Raw genomic sequence first — 27,157 nt, 5'->3', positions numbered from 1 at the left:
AATCAGGTAAATACTGTATTTTCAGGGAGAGGAGTTGAAATTAATTTTATAATTCATAGTCAACGGAAATAGGAAAAACTGGCAACCCTGGGATCTCCTGTTTTCATCACATGGCCTAAAAAAAAGGAGGAAGGTGAGGGAGTTTGTGTTCTGCTAAGAAAGTACACAGAGGGCAAGCATGGTATGGAGCATTTGTGGAGGAACCTGTGTCTTGGGTATCATCCTGAACAACTGAATAAAAGGAGAGAGCAACTTGGTTAGTTTGGAGAGAGAAAATAGTTCGGTTTAAAATCACTTTCTAGCAAAAGTATCGACGGAAATACGTTTTCACGTACACTCTTTTTCATTATGAAGGTTGTGAAGCAAGTATTAACTATTCTCTGTTTACAAACTGCATGTGAAAGCCCCAAACGCTGCATTAAAGAGGGAACAGGATCACTGTGAAACTGCGAGTACAAAACCCGCTGCCTGAGTTTGCTGAAAAGTCTAATGCTGATACCGACACTGGTTTTGTGCACTAACCTAAATACAGGGCAGTATGTGGAAAGACCCACCCTTCTTTAATTAAAACAAGAAACAATCATTTCACTTCTGAAAATTATCCTGCTTCATTGTGCTCCCAATTCTGAACAAGACTGAAGGAGACGACAGCCAAAAAAGCCTCTGAAAGCCTCAGCTTCAAGTCACAGTGAGAGGAATAAACTGCAATTTGTCTCTTTTCTCCTTCTTCACCTTTTCTTGTTGCTTCTCTCTTTAAGGGTTTTTGCTTGAGAGCTGAGTTCCCTCATTATAATTAAAGCTAAACCCCAGTCTGCTATGAATTCACCATCGCACCTTCACATTTTTGCCAGCTGAAACTTCCAGTCTTTCAAAGTTTTGGCTGTATTCCAAGCCAAGGTCCGTAGCTAAGTTATCAAGTCACGTTAGGATTTACTTAGAAAGATTTTGGCAGGGAACACAGCCCAGCGTGTTTAGTGCTGGCTGCAGTATTTTGAGAGGTCCTGACAGCTTTTAAACTTTCTCATACGTAAACCCCCTAAATTCTAAAATTGGTTATGAAAATATAATTCACATTTTTTCCATGGACCAAGTTACGTGCAGGGATACGTGGGAGGATTCTAATGATTATTTGCAAGATGCCGAGGAGAAAAGCGAAAATGTTACCAAGGTGACATCCACACCACACCTGGGGACCCAGGCAATGCCATTAGCCAGTTATTCTCCATTTACCTTCTTTCCTTTTAGAAACTGAAACAAAAAAGAAGCACCTGGCTGTTTCTGGAGGCAAGAAGAGCAAAACTTCAGCAGCACTTGAGTAAAGGGCTTTCTTCCTTGTAAGAGGGAGAGCGGTAACGATGGCTAGAATAGAAGAAAGCTAGTTTAGACAGATTTCTAGCTAGAAGCCAGGTAGTTGAAGACCTCGTGTCAGAAAATTTTCTGCCCCTTGTAGCTAGATTTGCATTTGATTTCCTAATCCTGCACGCTCTTAAATTAATTCTGAAATATTCCTCCTGCAACAAATACTACCTCCTGCAAATATTATGCTCTGTGAATGAATATGCTAGGTTTCGAAACTTACGTATCTTTCCTTATAGAAACTGACATGAGAATGATTCTTATGTTTATTTTTTTGCTGAATGACTACCACTATTTTGACTTCCTTTGAGGTCAAAAATAGGGTAATATGGACTAGATGGTCTATAGTCAGCAGAAACATTTCTGAAGTAAATGGAAACTAATAAAACCACTTCTCATAGATCTACTCTGGGTCACTGCCATCAACTGTGGTACTGCCTACCTTCTCTCTGAAGTTAGTTGATGAAGAAACCGTATAAAACAGAACGCAATGAAGTCCAGGTGCTTTGATTTTTACATGAAACTCTCTCAAGAACAATTCTTGCTATCAGTTTCTTCTGTTTTATCTCTCCCTCTATTTCACATTCCCAACATATTTCCTTACTTTTGGCTAGTCATGTATGAATTAGGGTTTGGAGACCTTGAAGCCCTTACCTACAGAACATAGCCATTTGATTTCAAGTTGATTTTCAGTGTAGTAGGACACCTGCAGGTTTCTGACAGCCAGGTAAGGACTCTCAGTTAACAGGTTGTGCAAATCACAGATGCCACTAAAATTATCAATAAAATCCTGACTGACCCACTGCCTTGCTTGGAGGAAACTTCTTTCCCTGTTAATCTGTATTACCTTTACAACAAAAATAGCAGCTGTCTTGAATAAATGGGGAAGCTTTGTAGCAAATAACCTGATAAAAAAGTGTAAGTTTTCTTCAGAGCACAAAGACGGTAAGTTCACACGGATAAAAGGAGTTCTCCTATTTCCTGACTTCTGCCCAGTGGTACACAACTGGAAAGTTGTGCCAGTGAAGTGTAGAAAGCGGTACTGGTTTTGGCTAGGATAGAGCTAATTTTCTTCATAGCAGCTTGTATGGTGCTACATTTTGGATTTTTGATCAAAACAGTGTTGTTAGCAGTGCTCATACAGCAACAAGGCCTTTTCTGCTTCTCACCCCACTCCACCAGCGAGTAGGCTGGGGCTAGGCAAGAAGCTGGGAGGGGACACAGCTGCGACAGCTGACCCCAACTGACCAAAGGGATATTCCATACCATACGACATCGTGCTCAGCATATAGAGCTGGGGGAAGAAGAAGGAAGGGGGGGACATTCAGGTGGCATTTTGTCTTCCCAAGTAACCGTTAGGCGTGATGGAGCCCTGCTTTCCTGGAGATGGCTGAACACCTGCCTGCCGACGGGAAGTAGTGAGGGAATTTCTTGGTTTGCTTTGCTTGCGTGTGCAGCTTTTGCTTTACCTATTAAACTGCCTTTATCTCAACCCACGAGTTTTCTCACTTTTACTGTTCCTTTCCCCCATCCCACTGGGCAGGGTGAGCGAGCGGCTGGGTGGGGCTGAGCTCCCTGCTGGGGATAACCCCCGTGCTTTCTGGCACCTGATGCGGGATATGAGAGGTTCAAGATAATGACAGATTTGATCAGAGTATGCTAGACCAAATTTATAGCTGTTTAGCTACTAATTGGCAGGCTCCTGTGCTTGCCATGGGGCTTGCTTGCTTTGCTGTATATTAGTCTAGTACTCGTTCGTGGCCGCTTTTTGCTGTCCTGCTGTTTCCTGTACTCCGTCTCGTCCTGTTCTGCTCTGCCTGGGAACACGCTGATAACAGCAATGGGCTGGCCCACGGCCAGGGCATTGCTGCTGCTCCTGTGCTGCTGTACCGGGCAGGCTGGAACTCAAGTCCAGGGGACTGTGACCGTGAATAAGTCCACGGTGGAGCAGGAACATCCAGAAGCATATGTGGCCGTGGAGTAGTCCATGCCAGAGCAGGTACACCCCTGAAGGAACTGTGGCCCATGTGTAAGGTCACACTGGAGCAGGTACACTCCTAAGGGACCATGGCCTGAGGACAAGCCCATGTTGGAGCAGGGGCAAGGGAAGCATTACAGTGTTAAACCCTATAACCTGGTCCAAACATACCAGGGGTGGAGATTGTAACGGATATACCTCTTAATTGTTGTTGACCCATGATTTGAGTTACATTTTCTATGAAGTACTATAAGCAGGAACCACCTAAACCAACTGAGGACAAGCCTCACAAGAAGTAATGAAAGTGCAGCAGTGAACCCACCTGAGCTGCCTTTGGTGCCAAATAACTCCACACAGCACACCACCTCTCCTGTCCTGAGCAACTACCACAACAGATGGAGCCCAAGTCATGGACTAAATGAATACAGTGGACATCTGTGGACTTTTTAAAGGGGTGGTCCATAGACTAAGGGAATGATATCTGTGTATATATCAAAGGACGGCAAGGGCCGGGTGGTTAATGAGGATCTACTGGCTAGTATGGGACCTGAGCATGATGTAAATGTTATGGAATAAGGGTGGAGAATATACTGGTTTTGGCTGGGATGGAGTTAATTTTCTTCAGAGCAGCTTGTATGGTGCTATGTTTTGGATTTGTGACCAAAAGAGCACTGTTAGCACACCTATGTTTTAGCTATTGCTGAGCAGCGCTTACACAGCATCTGCACACCTTTTCTGCTTCTCACACCCAGCGAGGAGGCTGGGGGTGGGCAAGAAGTTGTGAGGGGAGACAGCTGGGACAGCTGACCCCAACTGACCAAAGGGATATCCCACACCATATGACATCCTGCTCAGCAATAAAAGCAGGGGAAAAGAAGGAGGAAGTGGGGATGTTCAGAGTTATGGTGCCTGTCTTCCCAAGTAACCATTATGCATGATGAAGCCCTGCTTTCCTGGAGATGGCTGAACACCTGCCTGCCATATTTTGCTTTGCTTGCACATGCAGCTTTTGTCTTTATCTCAACCCACGAGTTTTCTCACTCTTGCCCTTTCCCTCATCCCACTACGGGGGAGTGACGAAGCAGCTATGTGGGGCTTAAGCTGCCTACCAGGGTTAATCCACAACAAAAGTCTGTAGTAATTTGAACATCAGGCAATAGTTTGATAATTGGTGAAAATGCAAACTTCACATTAGGAAAAAAAAAGTATCCAGAAAAGATGGAAACTGAGATAATGAGGACTTTGTTGACCATTTCTACAGGTGTTTATACTCCCTGTGGGTAAGAGACAAACATTGCTGTTGAGATTATTGTACTGGCCACTGAGCATGGCATAGTACAAACACACAGGAAGATAATACCCTTCTGCAAAAGGCCAGATTTCAATACTTTCAGTGATGACAGAGCACAACATCACTCCACACGTCATTTTACAGAAACCGACGTGACCAATGAGCAGTGCTAGTGAACTTGACTACAACCCAAGGCACCAGGACAGGAACCAAAAGCCCAATTCCACAGCTTGTTTTGCAGAAGCAGGTATTGATAATACACGGCAACACAGGCACTCTTGACCTACTTCAAGGGGTTTCATGAATACTTATTTTTAAATATAAATTCCCACTGCCCTTTGAGTGTTAACATGAAGGTGAATCAGCTGATCACAGTTCCCCCTGGGCCTGATGGTACACTACCCTTTCAGAACAATTTCATTAATATTTGCAGTCTGGTCAATCCTGCTGGGAAAGAAGTCTCCAATGCCTTGGAGGGGGGTCTAGATGCACAGTCATATACAGTCATATACATAGAATTATAGGGGGGGGTTGACCCCAAATGTGGATGAAGCAATATTTTCTTTAACAGCCTTATTTCAAAAGTATTCTCTAACATTATTCTACAAACATTTTCATTTTTTAGTATCCTAATTCTTCCTCATTTTTGGAGATAAGATCTTCTTCAAAGAAGCATTTATATAAAAACAAGTTTGCTGACATAGCCTTCAAATCCGTTTTACATTAATGATGCCAGGAAGCCTGATGTTATAATTTCAAAAGCTTCCTTTAATTATTGTTTGGTTTTTCTAATTTGAACAAGTGATGAAACTTTTGTACTCCCCAGAACTAGCTTATTTGCTGGGATTCCAGTCCTAAGCTGACACCGGCCACAAACCTTTCTGCAGCTGACGCATTCAAGGACAGAACAGTATCATCATTCATTATAATAGATCCAGTACATAGAACCCTTCCCCTCAAAACACAGTAAAATTTTACTTTTTTTTTTTTCTTCTCTAAAGTGATTTGAGGGAATCTATGGAAAATCACGTCAGCCATTTATGACTCATAAGAGGTGGTTTGGGTTTTGTCCAGTTTACCACAGCTCAGCTCCATCTCACCCCTAAATAAATGATCACTTGAACACAATCACCACAAAACTATTAAACTTCTAACTACAACTTCTGTAGTGTAGGCTCAGTAGATAACTACTGAGGAAGAGTGGAGGTGAATGACATAGTGGGGGGCCACTTTACGCAAAGCAGTGAGCCACGAGAAAGGCTGAAAGAAGCAAAGAGAAGTTGCTGCTTTCTCCTGAGAGAGGAATGGAAATGAAAACAACAACAAAAAAATGAAGATTGTCTGTTGTAAAAACTGAGACAGGACATTTGGGATGGGAAGGTAGTCTACAGTCCATCAGAGCCGCAGAGACAGGAAATGCCCACTGATTTTCTGGGAAACCATGGAAACTTCATTTTAACGTGCTGATTCAAAGCCCTCTGTTGAAGCTTTCACCTCCGTCATAGCATTCTTGTTAATCTGTTTTCATTTCTTCCCATCAGCCTCCTCAGCAGGGACATTCTGCTGAGAATGAGATGCGATACTGAGCATTTCTCAGAATGCTTTCACCTTACTTCACTCACCAGAACAATAAAAAGTCTCATAATTCCCTTTACTGTAGCTATTTGAATCTGAAGTCAATGGGGAATGCTTGGGGGTTTTTTCCTGCTTGTTTTTCTCCCTAACCATGCAATCCGTACCAATGAATTCTTGCAATTTTCAAAGCTAATTCAGAGATTTGTGTTCTGCAAGAGCTCAAAAGACTGGTAAATGTCTTGCTGTAGCCGCCTTCTCCTTCTTGTTTATCATGGCTTTTTTTGTGAATGTGACAAGTTTATGGAAAATTTTGAAGTGCAGCCCTGTTGGGCTGCTGTCCATAACTGCTGTGTCACTCTGTTGCCTTCAGAGATACAACAATTTGTACAAGTAAATGATCTGGCCTTGTTTTTCCAGTCTTAAGTTATACTGAAGGTCACCAAAAAGAAATATCTTGGTGTGCTGGCAAAGACCGATGAAACTTCAATTGAAAAAAGTCCTGCTTGCTGTGGGAAGAGAAAAAGATAGACTGAAAAGGAATAAGATGTTGCTTTTACTGAGGTAAAAAACAGCTTCAGAGGTAAGGAAGAAGGGAAATGGCTAATATCAAGACTCCCAGGGAGCTCTTGCAAATTAAGTATCCATATTTCACTGGGTCATGTAATGAAGAACAACTAACGAAAGGAAAGCTGCTTCCATCTAGTGAAGCCAGTGAATTTTGAGTTAACTAAGTAAGCAATTTTTCTTAATTGTGACCTGCTTTGGAAAAGAACTTTTGAATTGAAATTGTTATTTCAGCCATCGTCAATGAGTTGGCATACTTGGACACAAAATGTTAATGAAGGACGATAAAGGCAATTGCATCAAATTTCAGGATGCAAAAGTTGTGATGATGATAATTTATATTTCAATTATTTTCTTCAGGCTTAACCCTGAATGCCTCACTCATTCCTTTTGTACTAAAAATTTCCACTGAACTCAAATCTGATTTTCATGACTGTGTCTAGGAGGTTTGCTGGAGAAAGGGTTTCAGGCCCAAACTCTTCATCATTAAAAGGACCGAGAACTCTTTAACTATCATAAACACTGTCAATAAGTTCTGACAGCGAACTTAATATTGGTCAAAGAGAAAGAGACCTCAGGTAAAAGCAGGGCTGGGATTCACAAACCTTCACAAACTCAGGTGGGATGGATGCAAAGGTCACCCACCGTCCTTCACTTGGGAAGCCAGGCACCAGTTCTGCGGTGCTGCACTCGCTAGCCGCCACAGCTAAATCTGAGAGACCAGGAAAGGGTCACAGCACGGCCTACGCTACGACCAAGGGCTGCTTCACATACTACACCGCGTCCGAAGAAGCCAGACTTGCCCCCTTTTTGCTCTTCCTGTCAGTGACTACATCCTTCAGCGAAAGCGGTGAGCAGACACCGAGGAAAGTGCCGTTATCAACCACACCAGGATGACAACCCACAGCACGTGAGGACATGTCTGCATCAGACAACACAGTACAGGGCAGAAGTCTCAAAGGTATGACTGGCTTCAGCAATGAGTTCACAGCGTAGGGCAACAGCCCAAATTTGCAAAACACTATGTAGAGTGCCCAGGCTTACAAGTGAACTGGAAGCCAGGTACCTCATCTGCACAGGTGATTATGAAAATCCCAAGAAGCATCTAGCTTTTTAGATGATTTTACACCTCTAAATGACTTGCTATTAGCATCCATAGCACCTGTGACAATTTTGAAAATGGTATTTAGGTGCTTTTTAAAGTTTGACCTGCTCCAAGAAATTTGCAATTACATACAGATCAGACCAAAACTACAGCTCCTCCCTTGAAATTCACCAGGGGTTGAATTTCCCTGAAATTTTCCTCACATATATATCTCAGTACTGAGATCCAAGCACTCTTAGATTGATTTCCAAATCCAACCTCCAACAAAGCAAAACGAGTGTTTGTTTTGTTTAAAGCCACTGTAGGGAAAGGTTTGAGTTCAGTGTCAACCCTCGTACAAAGTGTGGAAAGTTAGTTTAGTCCCACCTTTGCCAAAACCATGCGCTGAAATGTAGGGACCACAAGTAAACCTGATTCTAGAGCATCCAGCAGGACTTCTCCTGTGTGTGCAGTCCCTCAGAAACGTATGCCTTCGCTACTGCTTGGGGAAATGAGAAACATTTAGAAATGCCCAACAATAAAACATTTAAATCTATCAATGTATAAAATGGAAGAGTTAACCACTAAACAAATGCGGAGGGGCAAAAAAAAAAAAAAAAAAATTGTGTAACTATTGCAATCAAAGCAATACATCACATAGAAACGATATCCTGTGTGAGGTTTTATTACATAGCCACTACAAAGAAAAAGTTAAGATCTCTAAGTCCTGCCAATGCAGCAAGCCAAGTATGGCTGCAGCCAGGCACTGGGACTGACTATGGGCACTCAATCATGGCTTTTTAAATTTTATGATCTTTGCTTCATGGAAACTCCCAGCAGAATTTCCTACTGGACTACCTGCAACTTGTGTTCTGCCTCAGTAACAACTGGAGGCTCAAATTATTCATGTGTAAACAGCTTCTCTAAATGTTTCCATTTAAACAAACTCTCTGAACAATTTACTGCACTTAAACGGTCAGCAAAAATAACTGTAACTTTCCTAATCTGGTTACAAAACAATGGCCAAAATACCACATAGTCACTTAAAAATAACAATTTTACCAAAGCTGAATTTTCCTTTAAACAATCTCCGGGCAAAGTCTGCAAAACAATTAACTGGTAGATCGTATTCACAAATATGAAGCAAGCACTAAAAATGCTTTATTCAGAGTTTGTAAAGGCTTGCTTGAAGTACTTGTGTTTAATTATCACTGGTAATTTGAAGCCTGAGCCTTGAAAGTATCCAAGCTAAACACCTGTTTTTCAGTGACACTGAGCTGCTGCTTACCAATTACAAATATCTTTAGAATAATAAGCCATAAAACATAAAAATGTAATTTTTAGTACTTTTCCATACATTGGTCCCAATAACTCTTAATATTAAGGGCTTACAATAGAACATGGCTGAGATCATACACAAACAGTTCAGAAGAATTTAAATTAAATAACCACATTTTAAAGACGTGTCCCCTGCAGCTAAAGAAGTTCAAAAAAACCATTCAAATAAGCAAATAACATTTTTTTACATTTACAAATGAAACATCATATGAGTATTTATTGATTTTTTTAAAAATTCAAAAATACATTGTAACAGAACAGAATGTATACGTTCTTCAATGAAAGACAAAACTATGGTTATCATCCGGACCGGAATACAAATACATGCTAACAATTTAAAAATCATTTTGGGTCATTCAGGAAACATGAAACAAGCTAGCTGTTTGCAACTGCAGTAGTTTTCTACTTAGTAAATATGCCTGAGAAAGTTAACCTCTAAAGAAATCGGCTTTTAAACTCTTAAACACAAAGAGCTTTCTAGGCTGAAATGGTGAAGAGACCTGCGATATGCACCTGACAGGCCACTGAGCCATTTCCCACAGAGATTCTGTTCACTGCTCCACCTCGGCTCAGCCACCCAGCAGTGGCAGAGTTTCACATCAATACCAGGCTCATTCAAGCGAGGTGTTAAAAAGCATGCTAAGGTGATGTAAAACCATCAGTTACATACACAGCGGATAGATGTTAATAATCGAGATTCTTTACCAAACTCCTTGGTTTGTATCAGGGCCAAGTAAAAAGTAGTAGTCTAGTTTATGGATGAAACGGATTATATTTTTTGGCTCAAGGTAAGACCCTTTAAAAACAATTTCTACATAAGCAACTAGAATCAAAGCATGAAAAAAACCAGGACAAACACAACTAATCATTTTACAGTAACCACATACTGTAGGCAAGTAGGAATCAAAACAGTAACATAAATTGTGCATCGGTTCTATGAAAATAAAGTGTTACTAGTAGACACAAGCAATCTGACAAGATGTGAAAGCGAGCAGTGAAAACTTCACGGATTGAATTTCTTTTCATCGGAATTCATCTGTTTCTACTGCAGGCAGGTAACAAATAGAACTCAGGAAAACTGAATTCCAGTTAGCAGCTTAACTCTACTACGGTGAGGCTTAGGCTTTTACCGTCTCGTGCATTAAGAGACATTCAAACTAATGAATCAAAAATGACTTTTTAAAAATGAAGACCAAAAGAAAGCTGAATGTACATTTTAGACAGAAACAGCGTTAGGTCAAATCCACAACTGGTGATATCTGATGTAGGCAAATGTAATTTAACTATGCTGCTTATGCCAGCAGAACATCTGACACTATTTCTCAATTTCTAGCAGCCTCTTTTGAATCACTTCCAACAACGGCATACTTTGTAAATTACATGGGCTTTGATGAAAAAAATCATTATCAGGCATGCAAAAATTCTAACAGAAACCTCCCATTTCCAGAATTTAGTTACATGATCAAATTACATATGCTAGAACATATGAAACCAACTTTTTAAATGAAACAAATTCACAACTGTGAAAAGGAAAAAAAAAACCCAAAACAAAAACCTACAACAGGAAAAAGAATATTTCTACATAGCTGGTCCTATCGTCCGATGGTGCAACACAGTAAAATGAGCTACAATCCACATATGCATGTAATTTTGCAGGTAATGGTGATCGGGAAGAGGCTTCCTTTTCCCATCTTCCACACTGCAGAAATGACTGGATGTACTACAGAGGCTGTCACTGTCCTATGAAAGGTAGGGTATTGGCCATTGCTGGATACAGGTTATCAGTGCTGAAGGACTCATGCGCTGACCCAGCGCAGTACATCTTACATTCTCTAGCATTGACTGTGATGTCAAAAACATTCTGCATTGCTCTGACAGCAGGTCTGCTCCTAGGCTGCACCTTCTGATCATAACATTGTTCTACAGGTTACAACTAAGAGGTGCAGGGTGGGAAGCAGAGCAACGGCTTTAACGACCCGACCCAGAAGACAAACGCAAAGTTAAGGTGGTGCGTCACTACCTTCTGGATCAGAGTCGAAGAGAGAAACCAACACCGGAGCAGTATGTAAAGCTTCTAATGCCAAGAGGTGAAGACTCTCAAAGAAGTGCAAGTAAAAAGCATAATTTAAGCCTGTAATTATTTAAGGAGAATAAACAAAGAAGAGAAAGATGGCCTGCAGTAAGGTGAATGGAAGAAAAGAACAAAAAAGAGAAGGAGGGACATGTATATTGGTGCAGGGTTGTATCTCCTGGACCCAGAAACTGCCTTGGACACCAGCTAATTTTACAAGATAAGTTACATGCATGCCCACATTCATGAGGGCAAGAGTGAAACCTTGATGGTAATGCTATGATTCTGGCTGAAGAGCTTCATTTTCCCCCTCCCATACCTGAAAGCCTTGAATCCTTGCCAAATACTCCAGCTGTTTTGAAGGCTGCACTGCAGAACAGGGGGAAGCAGGAGATATTCCTTTTAGACCTATGGCTTCGGCAGTTGGGGACGTTCCATTCATGAGAAGTTCCCTGGCAATCGTAGCTGTGCTATTTGTTGTAGGAGATATGCTGAAGAAAGAGCTAGAAGTCTGGCTCATTTCTTTGGATGACAAATAGCTTACGGTGGTACCAGGGGCTGATTTGTTGCGGCTTGCTTCCATCTCTTGATAAACATCAGGAGAGAGATGGAGTATTCCCTTTGGTGCTGAAAGTAAAAGCAAAGATCATTCTCATTACTCTAGAATGGGTTTGACATGTAGACTATTTTCATTAACATACTTTGCAGTGGAAAACAAAGTAAGCATTTAAAAGCGGTACTTTTTATCCACAGTAACTGTAAACGAAATCGCATAATTTATTTAGAAACAAAGCAGACCTGAAGTGCCCCTCTTCTTCCTCTCCCCCCACTCTTTTTAAGAAGTCCAGGTTTGGACTTTAAAACTGTGGCGAGCACAGAATACAGAACACGAACAAATAAGGTTTGGGGATCTACAAACCACGAGGAACAACTGCTACTTCAAAATAGTAGCACAATCGCTGTTTCACTACAATCTCCTGCCTCCTACCTGATTCAATAATTTAGGCTGTTATTCCACAAATAATTTAAACTAGCTTATGTTCAGCACTGTCGCCACCAGAAGTAGTTCTTTCCTCTCCCACCTACAGCTGCTGTTTGTAGTCTCCAGCTGCTCTGTTGCTTGTGCCAGCACCAGCACCTGTAGGACCACGCAGCGATGCTCATGAGAACGAGCTGTGGGAGGCAAAAGGGCAGGACAGCTTCTTGCGGTAGCAGCACTGCCTCAAGTGCTGGCTTAAAGTCTTTGCTGAATTAAAACGGCAGCCTGTGCTTAAATAACCTTAAATTGCCCTGCAGCCACATTGTTACTGTGCTAATGACTCTTATGTGACTGACCGCTCTTCAATGAAGAGGAATTTATTTATTTATTTATTTAGCTGCATATATGGTATCCTATAGTTTGCAAATTGCTACTTGCCTTGGACAACATTTATACTGGACAAGGAAAGCATGTACATGTCACCATTAATATCTACAGGAGTTAGGGTAAACATTAAAAAGATCTCAATTTATTTATGTGAATTACTTTTAAATATTTCCAGTGACATGTAAATTAGGGATAATTTGTCTACATTTGAAAATTTTTAATATACTTTTAAACAATATCTCAACCCTAAACCTGCTTGAAAACAGGAGTACATACTTGATCAGTTTTGCTGATATTCCTGTGCACGGAAATGTGCAGAATTAAGGCTGAAGTTTGCTAGTTTTCGTACACAATGAAGCATTTGTTGGAAACATGAGTACCCAGTTTGCTGATATAAGAGGAAAACCTCTTTCTTATTATTAATAAATTGAAAAATGAGCTTGAAATTGTAATTTCATATTAATAGCATACTTTAATCTTCTAGGTTATATATGAAAATAACACGGGGTGAACCTGAGCCATATGGCATTTCATTCTAGGGATGATAAACCTGTTTGTTAACTGATTTAGTAATCCCAAGAGAAATCGAAGGGTTCAATGCTTAATTCATTTGCAGTACATATTAAATTCATCTCAGAATGTAGAATAAATTCAAAGAAGAGAAGAAAATTCATTTCCAGTTACCTAGAAAGGATTCCTCTAATCCTAGTAGTGCAAGTGGTATTTTTAAATAAAATGTCCACCACAAGGAGAAGACTCAAAAAATATTACCAGTAATTAATATCATCATTTTCAACTACATGGTGAAAATCGAACTTCCTCACTGCTGACTCAGCAAACTACTTACAGGTGAATCTTTTAATCGATTTACTCACACATTTGGCTTTTAAATTAATATTGCTTTCAGAAAGCTGGAACATCAGCTTATACCATTCACAAAGACGTGTCTGTTAATCACCTGATCGCTCTCCCCACCTACCTTCGTGGGGCTGGGGAGCCTGGCTGAACTCTAACTTTAAAGGCGTTTTACCCAGTCTTATAACTGGCTCCAAAGCCTGCAGACCCTGCACTGAACTCTAGAGCTAAACATAAAATTCCAGACAATGCTACTGGGAAAGATGGAGGACAGGGTCCCTAAAATTTCTTTTTCTCCATTTGGGACAATTTAGAATATAACCTTACAGACAACAACAACTGTGTAAACACGCAGCATTATTTTATAGTGCATAATCACTACGTGATAGAGCGATTCTATACCCTTTTTCTGAGGCTATAATCTCCAAGACCTGCTTGTATTTTAAAATAATCTTATACAAGAGATAGCACGAATGAATATTAAAATAGATAATACGGATATTGATAGTTGACGTTAGGTTACAAAACCAAACAGCAACAATAATACTGAGTGGGGCAGGTGTTCACCACCTCCTAAGACCTGCCCATTGTAAATGTGGTTTCCTACAAACATCTGAGAAACAGAAATGAAAATTGAACAAAAGGTAAAACACCATACATGTTTAGAAATAATATGACATTAGCCCCCCCCAATCAATTTTAGAAAAACCTGGTACAAAGTTAACTTAAAAAAAGTTTAAAGACGTTTAAAACCAAGTCCAATGCTGCAGATGTCTGTTCCATTGATGTAATATTACTTAAAACAAACATTTTACATGCTTTCTCAGCCGTTTCACTGTTTTTACATGATCCACCCAAATATCTAACTGCTGTCTGGAACAATGGTTTGGAGTACTTCCAGATTACTAAGCTTTCTAAATGTTAAAATAACTAATATGCAGCATATGATGAATAAAAATATATTGAGCAGAGTATAGCAAATGTTCCTAAAGTACTGACTTTACTCTAATGGTGATGTTAAATTAATAATAGTACTTTTACACTTATGCAACACCTTTCTGCTAAAGACTTCAAAGTGCTTTATAAGCAATAATTAATTTAAATCATACATTGGCTCTGAGAGGCAGATATTATATTACCATCATTGATTATCTCTGGAAACAAAGTAATGTAATATTCCAGACATTACATTAATATAGTTGCAAGCTATTAACTTTTTATATTCAGGGCCTATGTTTCATGAAGCTTTGTACAAACTTGTTTTAAAAAGCCAATAAAAACTTAGTCTCTTTGAAAACTTCTATCAAGCATATATTAATTGCAATTCATTATCTATTTTTAATATACTATAGAGGATTTTTTTAATATCATTCCTCACTGTCGTCTGCTTACTTCAGCTGTTGAACTGTAGAGGAGTGTATATATATAACAGTTAGTTACAGTAGTAAAGATGTTATCACAAGACAAGGATATGACATCAACAGAGGAGTAAGTGTAAGAACAAAAGAACTCTTCAGAAATTACCTTAATTAGTCTGCAAACAAGCACTTTAATAAAAGTGGGAGAAAGAAATACTATCCTCTAACATGTTTTTGCATTGCAGAAAAACATCTCTAGGTGAATATTTTCATATTTTTGTTAGTCTTTCAGTTAAAAAAAAAATTGGATTTTTGTGTCTGCTAAATATTTATCCCATACTAACTTCACCATACTCCAAAGGTAGCATCATAATTATTAGGAGTCACAGGATCTATAATACTACCATGTAGACCAACAACATTGCACCTTCTGCTGGACATAACTTAGAGGTACATTCATGAAACATGTTAAAATAATTTCCATTTATATTATTTAAACCTGTGGGCAAACGTGATATGAAAATACGCAATGTAATCACTAACATTTGAAAAACATGTCTTATTCATCCTTGGCGGTAATTGTTAGCAGACTCTCACAATCTTCCGACGTCTCCCAAAACCCCACACCAAAGACGTCTCTCACCTAAGAATAAATTTCTTGATCTTCCATTGTCTACCTTTGCTGTCACGTACCAGACAACTGCAAAACAGTTTAGACTTCAAGGCAAACGTACGATTAAGATACAAAATGGCCCAGCTACCCTTCACAAGCCTTCTCCTTGAAGTGTAATCTCAGTGCTTTGATTCCACTTCTTTTCATAGCAGCACGAGTAGAGGCAGTCTCAGGAGTGGTGTTATTTGTATCCCTAACCCTTTCTCTATAGGGTCCCCTTGGCTGGGAAGACAGGAGGACCTTTCTACAAAAGGGTCCCCCATTGTCTGGACCTTCAATCCTTCTGGAGTTCACAGAAAAGACAACTAACTATTGGAGGGACTTTCTGCATGGGGAATGGGGTGAGGAAGGAGAACGACAATATCACCAAAGGAGCCTCAATGTAATACGACTCCGCAGAAATGGAATTTGCTGATAAAAGGACAGTGACAAGTTACCCCACAGCAGTGGGGTACTAAGTTATGAAAAGTTCAGAGTGATGACAGTGTTGCCTGCACACTCACAGGTATTAGTGTCTATACTGGTACCACTGGTGTCCCATTTTCAATTTTCTACATCTGTCAAGAAGACCAGAAAACATGAAAAGCTGAGATTTTGATTTTACTATTCAACTCCAAAAGATGACCTACAGAATCAGGCTTGTATTGTCAATGCTCATAGATATCAGTGCTAATTTTCTCTCTTATCTACATGACCAACACTGTAGGGATACTCTTCCTCTGCCTTCACTCAATGACTTCTCCTGGTTCAAGGTCACTCATTGACTTTTTGTGTTTCAAGGACACTTAGTCTAAACCACAACTTTATTTTTTCTCGGACAGCCACGATTTTCTCCCTGGGCTCTCACCTGTCCTACAGGAAAGCTATATTTGTTGGTGCGTCAGAAGCAGTGTTAGCTGGTGTATGACTTCCCCCAACACCCCTGAAGAGCACATGCTCTTCCCTGCACTACAACCAGTGATATGGGGCACCAGCATGAAGGAGTACCTCCATGTCTTGTGTAATGATGCAAAGTAAACCATGATATAATTCTGTATTTGACATACTCATACATTAAGTTTAACACCCTGATATTTGAAATAACCCGTCACTGGATGAAAAAAAGATTGTTCATAAAGAGATAATCAGTATCTTCGGAACTGAATAAAATACTCGATACATAATCATCAGAAGGCTTTCTTTCAGATTATGCTACCTATATTCACATTGAATAAAGCCTTCTTATATTGTGCTGCTTAAAATACGTGGCAAAATCTTGAAGTAAGGCATTAAGCAGGAAAAGCTAGACCCAGATCTAATCCTGACTTCACTATTACGTAAGTTAAAATGGACAAAACCTTAAGAGGCATGGAGGACTTTCACATGCAACAATTCTCCCATAGAACTGGCAGGTTTTCAACATGCCCTAGAATATGGCCCATTACAAATCCACTGAGAGCAAAAAAGAGAATTTACAAAACCAAATAACTATTTCAATAACAAGACTGAAAAATATAAATATTATCATAAAAAGAAATTATCATTTTATACTCCACTCACTGTAAAAGCCTATTTATATACTAGAATATTTTCAAATTTTATTACCTCAGTGGGAACTCAGAAAACGTCAGTCAAACAATTGAATAGGCAAATAGTATGACCATTATGTTCTCAGTAATAGTCTACACACAATCTTGGCTTGAAATACCAAGATGCAATCATTACCTACTTAACACAGCTATCTGTGGTATTTCTAAGTCACCAGCTACTGCAATATTCAGACATGAAAAAATGTTTTGTCATTACACAATGTCCTTCAATCAAAAGATCTCGTCTACGTGACCTTAAACAAACTGATGTTATATAAAGTTGCTCATTAAAATACTAGTTTATTTAACCTTAAAATAACCGTGACACTGAAGTAAATACTATTTAGTTCTTCACAAAGTCAGGTCTTGATATCCTTAATTTCACTAGAACACTTTCTGTACAGCCAAAAATTGCAGTATCCCAGGAGCCTTAAATTGTATACATTTTCTGTAACATTTGGTGTTTAACTCATGTGAGGAAAGTCCTTTGAAATCTCCCACAGCTTTACTCCTGCTTGGGAACGTAAGATTTTGGTAAAAAAAAAGACTTAGTGTTTGCAGTAGGAAATCTCTACAGGATATTCTATGAAATATTCCAATAGACAGACAAAACACCTACACCATTATTTTTACACAATAATTTCTGCATCGTAGGTTTCCAACAATATATCAGTGTACCAGATAACTTAAGATTAAGATAAAGCAGGTTCTGAAAAGAACCAATCTAAATGCAGAAGAAAGGACAGTATTCTTATCAGTAAAGAGGATCAGCAAATTTGGAGCAGGAGCAAATCAAGCTCGTGAGCTGGCAGATCAAGGTGCTTGTAAAAGCTGCAAGAAAATGATTTTTGAGAGGGTAAAACAATTAGGAGAGTGCCTAAGTGCAACTGGAGGTGACTTGTGCAGGCAAGACTATTCATTAACAGATTAAGATGGGAATGAGAATTGTGAAGGCATGACCCACACGTAGAAGAGATGAAAGAATGAGCAAGTCTGCTAGACAAGGATAGAAAGGTTGCTGAAGCTAAGAAGGTCAAGGGGGACATCAACAAACACCGCATAGGTATGAGCAAAGATGAAATCAGAGGAGGAGAAAGCGGTAGGGGAGTGGAAGTCATAGGGATAAGACGTTTGATGTAAAGGAAAAGGGATGGAGGAGAGAATGGAGAATTTAAGTCTTGGTTCTGACAGCAATAAAGCCTCAGTTCAAGCGATTCCATTCTTCAAGGACATTATTACCCTAGACTAAGGGTGAGGTACATGGTGGGTTCCAGGTTAGGGGGGAAGGGAGTAGGAAAAGGAGAAAAGACTTCAGAAAAGTGAAAGTATTGAGAGAAACACAGTATTGAGGTTAATTGTGATACTGCTTCGTTTGCTTGACTGAAGACAGAAATCCAAATGCAGATAATTTGCAGAATTACATTATTAAATTTGAACTTGAGAGTTAACATCAAAAAAGAGCTCTGCGTTGCTACTTCACATGCAGTTTTTTCAAAAGAATAGGCTAGCAACCTTGAACAAATGTAATTCGTACAGGAATTTTAGGGGACCAGGAAAAGCAAAAGGAGAATTTCTCTGAAATTACCTCTACCCACAGAGCTGGCTATCTACTGTCATGGTGGCTGTTCCCTCTTTATACATTTTATACATCAAGAGCTTAACGGTTAAGCAGTCTCCTAGAAAGCTAAGACTTGGATCCCTTCTCAGCCTGAGGGCATCCAAACCACAACCCTCACAGCCCAAGTGTGTGTTTCTTACATATGCACAATCCACACTACTCAAAAACCAGGCAGCAGCTTGCTTGCAACATTCTTTTTTTAACCTATATCTAAAACGCACAGAATTTAGTATGTGTAAACCAGCCAGGGAACACCAGAATACGTATCTGCACCTTCACTCACAAGTGCTTTAATCAAAAGACAGATGTCCTGGTTTTGGCTGGGATGGAGTTGATTTTCTTCCTATTAACTGGTATAGTGCTGTGTTTTGGATGTAGTGTGAGAATAATGTTGATGATACACTGATGTTTTGGTTGTTGCTAGGTATTGTTTACGCTAGTCAAGGACTTTTCATCTTCCCATGCCCTGCCAGATGTGCAGGGGGCTGGGAGGGAGTGTGGCCAGGGCGGCTGGCCCAGCTGGCCAATAGGCTATTCCATACCATATGACATCATGCTCAGCATATAAGGCTGGGTGAAGAAGGAGGGGGGGGCGTTCGGAGCGATGGCGTGTGTCTTCCCAAGTAACCGTTACGCGTGATGGAGCCCTGCTTTCCTGGAGATGGCTGAACACCTGCCTGCCGATGGGAAGTAGTGAATGAATCCCTTGTTTTGCTTTGCTTGCGTGCGCGGCTTTTGCTTTCCCTATTAAACTGTCTTTATCTCAACCCACGAGTTTTTCTCACTTTTACCCTTCTGATTCTCTCCCCCATCCCACCCGGCGGGGGGGGTGAGCGAGCGGCTGCGTGGTATTTGGCTGCTGCCAGGTTAAACCACGACAACAGACTACAAAGTCATGATTCCTTTAGATCACTCCTTTTCTGTGGATTTCTTGCATTTTGACAGCAGCTGATTTTTTATGTTCTGTCTGCAAATCGTAATGATATTAGATACACATCTCCAAAAGGCGGCTGCCATTATCCAGATTACTCTGCACCCCATGAGTGAAGAAGGAAACTAAATCTAAGTCTCCCAACTTTCTGGCCACCTGTTTAAACACTAGGTACTTTAGAAATACGCATTGTACTCTAAACTCAGCAAAGAAAGCATCACATCTGAAGATGCGAAACTTGTAGTACTTTAAGCACCTAACCGAGCATCTCAAAAGGGGAAAGATGGGGAAAGGAGGAGGACTAATTTCAGTTGTGGTCTTGTACACCTGAGTTGTGCCCAAATCCCACTTACACACAAAAATGCTAATTGGGATCTTGCCACTAGTTCTCAAAACAGCAAGGAAAAAACAATCACACTCCCTTTCCTGTTTTGTTAATATGAGGTGGTTTTTAATATTAGGTGTTTTAGAAGTTTTTTTCCACTGTTTCAAAAATATATGCAAGTTGTATTTAATTGGTATTATTCTGGATAAATCATTATCTCATTCTCATTGCTAGATGACACTGAAAAATAACACATTAATTATTAATAATGCCAAATACAGCCTAGATTTCCTAGCTTCAATAACTCACGGAAGAAACAAAATTAGACAAATCTCCTCTGCTTCTAAATTTAATTTTCCTATGTCTTCAGTTAGAAAGAAAATCTAGTTATCTCAGACCCTTGCTAGAAGATGGGATGAATTCTTTTTTTTTAAAAAATTAGCAAATTAGCACATCAACTCAGCAGCTACAGAAGCAAGGTGTTATTTAAACATAACCAACTGCTCTAAGAGACTTTAGCCAAGGTTGCGAGACATACAGAGTGTAGACAAGTGGCTCTGCTGATTGAACTGCTCCCTGAAACACACAGTGATGGTATAATGTTCACCTGACAGTATGTTTGCTAAAAAAACCCACAACACAAAACAAAAAAACCCAAACCAAACAGATGGAAAACTACTGTTCTGTGGCCCGTGCTTCATCAAATAAGTGGTGTTGTCAACCCCTCTTAGTGTGGTTTCTATTCAGAATGACAAATAATTCAACAAATGGTTAGTGATGTATCAATCCAACTCCTAGCAAGAGTGTATTATAATTGACGAAGTTTAGTAAGTTTGGAAGCAATTCAAAAGTGAAGTCCAATGAAACAGCAGTACTTAGTGAGCAAAAATGCATACAATCCACTGCAACTCATCTTTGAAATACACCCGAAAGAATTACATATTTCAGCAAAATACAACACATATACATTCCAATTAAAAATGTCTGAAATACAAAACAAAAACTTTATTCCCATACTGTAGACTTCAGTTATTGTTCATAGAAATACAGGGGTATTAAATTATCTACTGGAAGTCTTCACCAAAATCCCCAGTTGAAAAATAAACACATAGAGGACTATAAAAAAGAGTCTTTATAAAAACTAGTGAAGGCCAGAACTATAAAGCTCACACAAATTTTGTTTCCTCCAAAGTGAAGATGTATTAGTATGCAAAATTTCATAAATACATGATTTATTTTGCATTTATTTTCTCCCAAAAAACTGGTAAAGAAACATCGAAGTAAGAGTTTGAATGTAATCATACAGTTAGGGCTTACAATAACACCATATATTTTCATATTTTTTATATTTCTTATATTCTTAATCTCTTATTATTTAAGTAGATTTTAAAAAATACTAAAATACATGTTATTCATGGAAAAATGCTCAAATTTCGTCATCACAGATTTAAGAAACTCTTCTGAATATCTATTTGCTTTTTTCTCATTGTTTTTTTTTTTACTGAGAACAATTGCATGAGATCAAGTATGTTTGTTCCTTAGGAGATCATCTGCTCCTGCTGCTCATTTACCATCTGAAATCATAATCATCTGTTGGTGACGATCTAATCATCTTCACAGTAACTAATTGTGATGTCACAAACAAATGATTATGATTTCAGGTGGTGAACAAACAGCAGGAGCAGATGTACTCTGAAGAACAAAGACTGTAAAGTCATGCACAAATCCCTAGTAATAAAATGTTAGGCAAGAAAAACAAAGAATCTGTCCTTTACAGAGAGGTAGGATTGCTCTCAGTATTTTTTCAGGATTAGTTTTTCAATACTTACTTTGTGACTCCCAAAATTGCTGGAAATAGATAAAGGAAAACTATACTATGCAAAATTGAAGGTGGGGAACATATAAAAACAGGTGGGGTCATTTTTTCCTTGTTAGAATTATAATATATAGAAACACTGTTACTTTTTGCTTTTGTTTTTACATATTTGTGTTCTTCATAGCTCATCTACAGCTTCTCCTAGAACATATACTGTATGATGTTTGTGATTACCCCATCTAGAAATATAAAACCAAAATACGTTCCCAAGAAAATGCACTTTGCATTAGGATTGTTTATTTGTTACATGTTTTGTTTTTGTTGATAACTTCTTAAGTCAAATCCAGAGAGATAAACCAGCATCCTGTTGACAGTAAACATCTCCTGTATGGGCTGCAAATGCTTGTGGTCAGCCCACAGCATCTCAGGGAAAAAAACTCACTCGACGTTCTTGTTATTTCATGTGTGAAAAATGCCTAAGATATCCCAAATCAAGAAACAAATAGCTTCTTGTTTCATCTTTAAGATTGTGAAAAGAAGAGGAAAGGTAAAGAAGTAAACCTGTGGGAAGAAGCTTTGCCAGGGAGTAGGAGGAACAGAAGCGAAGTTTGCTGCAAGGATAGCTGCAAAAGTAACATAGAATCATAGAATCATAGAATCATTAAGGTTGGAAAAGACCTCTAAGATCATCGTGTCCAACCGTCAACCCAACACCACCATGCCCACTACACCATGTCCCTAAGGGCCTCATCTACACGTCTTTTAAATACGTCCAGGGATGGTGACTCCACCACTTCCCTGGGCAGCCTGTTCCAAGGCCTGACCACTCTTTCAGTAAAGAAATTTTTCCTAATGTCCAATCTAAACCTCCCTTGGCGCAACTTGAAGCCATTTCCTCTTGTCCTATCGCTAGTTACTTGGGAGAAGAGACCAACACCCACCTCGCTACAACCTCCTTTCAGGTAGTTGTAGAGCGCGATGAGGTCTCCCCTCAGCCTCCTCTTCTCCAGGCTAAACAACCCCAGTTCCCTCAGCCGCTCCTCATAAGACTTGTGCTCCAGGCCCTTCACCAGCTTCGTTGCCCTCCTCTGGACGCGCTCCAGCACCTCCATGTCTTTCTTGTAGTGAGGGGCCCAAAACTGAACACAGTATTCGAGGTGCGGCCTCACCAGTGCCGAGTACAGGGGCACGATCACCTCCCTGCTCCTGATGGCCACACTATTTCTGATACAGGCCAGGATGCCGTTGGCCTTCTTGGCCGCCTGAGCACACTGCCGGCTCATGTTCAGCCGGCTGTCAACCAGCACCCCCAGGTCCTTTTCCTCTGGGCAGCTTTCCAGCCACTCTTCCCCAAGCCTGTAGCGTTGCCTGGGGTTGTTGTGGCCGAAGTGCAGGACCCGGCACTTGGCCTTGTTGAACCTCATACAGTTGGCCTCAGCCCATCGATCCAGCCTGTCCAGGTCCCTCTGCAGAGCCTTCCTACCCTCCAGCAGATCAACACTCCCGCCCAACTTGGTGTCGTCTGCAAACTTACTGAGGGAAACTTACATGACAGAGGGAAACAGGAGAAGTTAATTTTCAAGGATATTTAATAGGGAATATTAAAAATGCATTGAGCGAGTATGTAGGAGAATACGGACTGTAGGGTATTTCTCAGCAAAAACAAACTACATAATAAGGGTACAATGAAATCTGTTCTTCAACTGTACTAAAATATATAACTGTTATGATTTTTGGTTTAGTTGTACTAAAGTATACAACTTCATTTTACTATTCCAGTTTTATTTCACACAGTTTCAGATGGAAACACAGTGCATTATGCACACAAAGAAAGAGTATCTGCCTGCAAAAGGAAAGTGATGCACAATACGTTGTCCTAACAGGACAAAATTGTTTTCCTGGAATAAAATTACTGGAAATCTGAGTAAGAGCTGCCAAATTGTAGATGTAGCAATCTCAGAGCCTCGGATTTTCAAGACCACTGAAAGTTAGGTTTTAGGGTATCAACAAATGCAAAGTGTACATTTGTCTTGTAAGCAAGGATATAGAAGGGAGGAAGCTGCTCCATTTGCCCTCTTTAAAACTTCCTACAATAATGATAACACTGCAAGAGTAGATTCACCTACCAACAACTGTTGTTCTGAAATATAAACTAACATATTCATACCTGAAAGGATGTGACATTTTTGATCTCAAGCAGTAGAACTTATTTGGAACTGCCTTAAAAAACCCCTGCACTTCACACGTGCATGAGAGATCATGCATGCAAGTGATTTCTTTTATTCAAAAGGAGAAGACACTTCAAATTTCCTCAGTTCTCCTTGACTATAAAGCTCTGAAGTTATCTTGGACTCTGGGGCTTAGGGGAAGATCAACGGGTGTGCACAGGGAAAATTCTTAATACTACTAGTTCTTCAGGATTTTTTTATGCATTCCCTGTGTGGGAAACTAACACATAATATACTACCAGAAGCAGAGCAGGCGAAGTGCTTATAGGTAAACTTAAAATAAGTAAGGTAGACCATCCCCCTACTAAATACTAGCACAGCATTTCAACAAGTAATCATGTCTATGGAAAACTGGTGAGAAATATGAAGTGATAACTGCATACATCTTCTCCAAATGCGGCAATCCCCTGACCTCAGTCACGTCCTGAAAAAGAGGCCTCTTCACAGAGCCATTCAGTAGGAAGTTATCAACTGAACTTACTGGTTACCTAAAGAACATACAAAAATGTTCTATACATTTTTTTATCCAGAGATCTGTGGTTCTTTCCTATACATTACAAATAAATGGTGTGATATTTATACGTTGAAAGATCTACAGTACAGCAACTACTACAGTGGTCTTCTATACAAAAATATACTTTAATAGAGTGCTAATCGATACAGCAGATTCATAATTCTATCAGAAAGGCCATTTTAGTTTAGAAATACCAAGAGAGGTTTTAATGAGAAACTCAAAAAGAAGACCTATTAGCAATTCATTCAGCCAGAGGTGATATCACATTAACACATTTAAGGAAGAAAAATGCATTTCTAGGTCTTCCATGAATCCTGGATGAGACTGTAAGGTGAAGAAAGACTGGTCTGTCCTCTACATAACTGTAACAGATTCATTCTCCTCTTATGCCTTTACATGGAAATCACAGTTAAGCTGTATATTTTGAAGAAAATTCCCTAGAAGAGAAAGGCCCTTTATGAGGTGAAGAGTTAAAAAAATCAGTAAAAAAAATATATGCCTGTTGATAGCATTTTGGGTTCAAACCCTTCCTATTTCGCAAAAGAATAGCACAGTCCCTCTGAAATAAAAAAGGATACACTTTAATCAGCTGATTATTATTAACGTTGCCTCTAAATTGGAATCCTCAAAAAAGGAGTTAAGGGATTAAGCCCAGTGGACTCCAAACATCACTGTCAGAAATAAATGCTCTACGTCTATTGACGTCATAGCTACATCTCCTTTGATTTCAATTTACTTGGAGATCAGAAGAATGGAAATGAAGGCATCTAGAAATGTCTTTCATGCATTAGAAAAGCATCCCAGAACGAAAACCTGTTTCTGTACCATGGCCTGTGGCTGCAAAAAGGTCTGTGAGCAGGTCAATCTGTGAAAAACAAGTTCTTTGGTCAGCACAGGTTTAAAATATAATTTTTATTGATCTTGTCTCCTGTTGAGTGAGTTTGCTTTTGTGTTCGCCTTCTAGATTTGGATTTACATGTATGACTGCCAAAGTTTTCTTGCTTGCAAAGATGAAGCCTGGGAAAGGGATTGTTTTTTCTTTTGGTGTAGTAGGTGGTTGTAATGTCATCTATAAATCTTTGCTACAAGACACTGCAAGGATAGGAGAGAAAAGCTGGAGGTCTTATTCTCCTGTCTCCAACTCCAGTATGTTAACATTTGAAGATGTTAACGTTTGAAGATGTTTCACAGGCCATGTTCTTAGAGATTCTGAAAATGCAAACAGAAATTATCTAGAAGTATTGATGGGGATTGATGATAGGGCTGGAAGGAAGCAATTAATAAGAAATCTTAGATCCTGCAGAATCCTTCCCTTCAGGGAAACACAATGGCATGTGCTGAATCCAAGATCGCTTTAAATAGTAGCAAACTTTTGTGTAAGTTGAAGCACAAATTATTCCCTATGTCTGGTGACTGGGAAGACCCCATATATACTGGACACTACTGAACCCCCTTAAAACCTGCTTTTAGGACCATGTCCTTCAAACATGATCTTAGGCAAAAAATAGAAGGTAGCTCATGTGTGTGTCTGTCTCTAGTACAATCCTTAGTTGAGGGAGATAATATTTAGGAATCTTAAGAAGTTCAAAACTCAATACAGTTCTAGAGAAGAATCCAGGGCTTATGGAGAAGTGAAGGAAGTACTATTTATATTATCTTTACCACTCCAAACAGCAAAAAACTAGTTATAAAGTCACAAAGGTCTGTCCTATTCATTACCTATTACAGTGCAACTGAAGTTGGTCTTCACCAGCAAGGTCTCTCAGGCCTTTGTGTCTATAGACACAGCTCAAGGAAGAGAGAAACTACCAGTAGCGGAACCTGATCAGAGTCAGAGATCTCTTGAGACATTTTCAGCCCATACAAGTCCATTGGACCAAATGGGATGTATCTTAGCGTTCTGAGTCAACCGGCTTATGAAACTGTGAGGTCACTCTCTATTATCTTCAAAAAGTCATGGAGATCAGGAGAGGTCTCCAATGTCTGGAAAAAGGCATTATCATCATCAAAAAAGGCAGGCTGGTCAGCCTCACTTCAGTCCCTGGGAAAATCATGCAGTAAGTCCTCTTACAGCCATTTGTGGGCACACAGAGGAGGAAAAAAGCCATTGGGAACAACACAAGGATAAAAACAGCCTCAACAACCTGATTGCCTTTTATGATAAAATGACTGGATTTATGAATGGAGAGCAGTGAATGTCATTTACCTTGGCTTTAGCAAGGCTCTTGACATCATGTCTCCCACAGCATCCTTGTATCCAAGCTATGATATTAAGAGTCTAGGTAGATGAATTACTAGATGATGAAAATCTGTTTGGATGATCACGCTTAGAGGACAGTGGTAGGCTTTGGGGGACCTAATAGCGGCCTTCCAATACTTAAGAAGAGGTTGACAAAAAGATGGAGCCAGGCACATTACTGAGGTACGTAGCAGAAAAACAGGAGATGATAGCCATAAACAAACAGGAGATGTTCCGACTGGGGTAAAAGGAAAAAAATTGAATGTGAAGATAATTAAGCATTGGAACAGGCTGCCCAGAGAAGCTATGGAATCTCCGTCCTTGGAGAACTGGAAAAAAAGACATAACCAACCCTGTGTGAACTCTGTACTGACGCTGCTTTGAGCAGGCAGTTTAGATGACCTCCTAA

General features: G+C 39.7%; 1 protein-coding gene across 12 annotated transcripts in view; it reads right to left on the bottom strand.

Annotated features, from left to right (window-relative positions):
• The window catches only part of STAU2 (staufen double-stranded RNA binding protein 2), a 175,771-nt gene that overhangs the window by 71,701 nt on the left and 76,913 nt on the right, over positions 1 to 27,157 (bottom strand). For 11 of the 12 annotated variants that reach the window (XM_075141641.1, XM_075141645.1, XM_075141642.1 and 8 more), the window contains one exon: positions 11,577 to 11,884. In XM_075141641.1, coding sequence (XP_074997742.1) covers positions 11,577 to 11,884 — 308 coding nt within the window. Of the gene's footprint in view, positions 1 to 7,331; positions 7,477 to 11,576; positions 11,885 to 27,157 lie in introns of those variants that run through there. The other variant, XM_075141651.1, reaches the window with a different exon arrangement.

The sequence above is a fragment of the Calonectris borealis genome, chromosome 2 (genome assembly GCF_964195595.1).
Source record: "Calonectris borealis chromosome 2, bCalBor7.hap1.2, whole genome shotgun sequence".
Lineage (NCBI taxonomy): Eukaryota > Metazoa > Chordata > Aves > Procellariiformes > Procellariidae > Calonectris > Calonectris borealis.
This window is presented reverse-complemented; position numbering and strand designations above follow the sequence as displayed.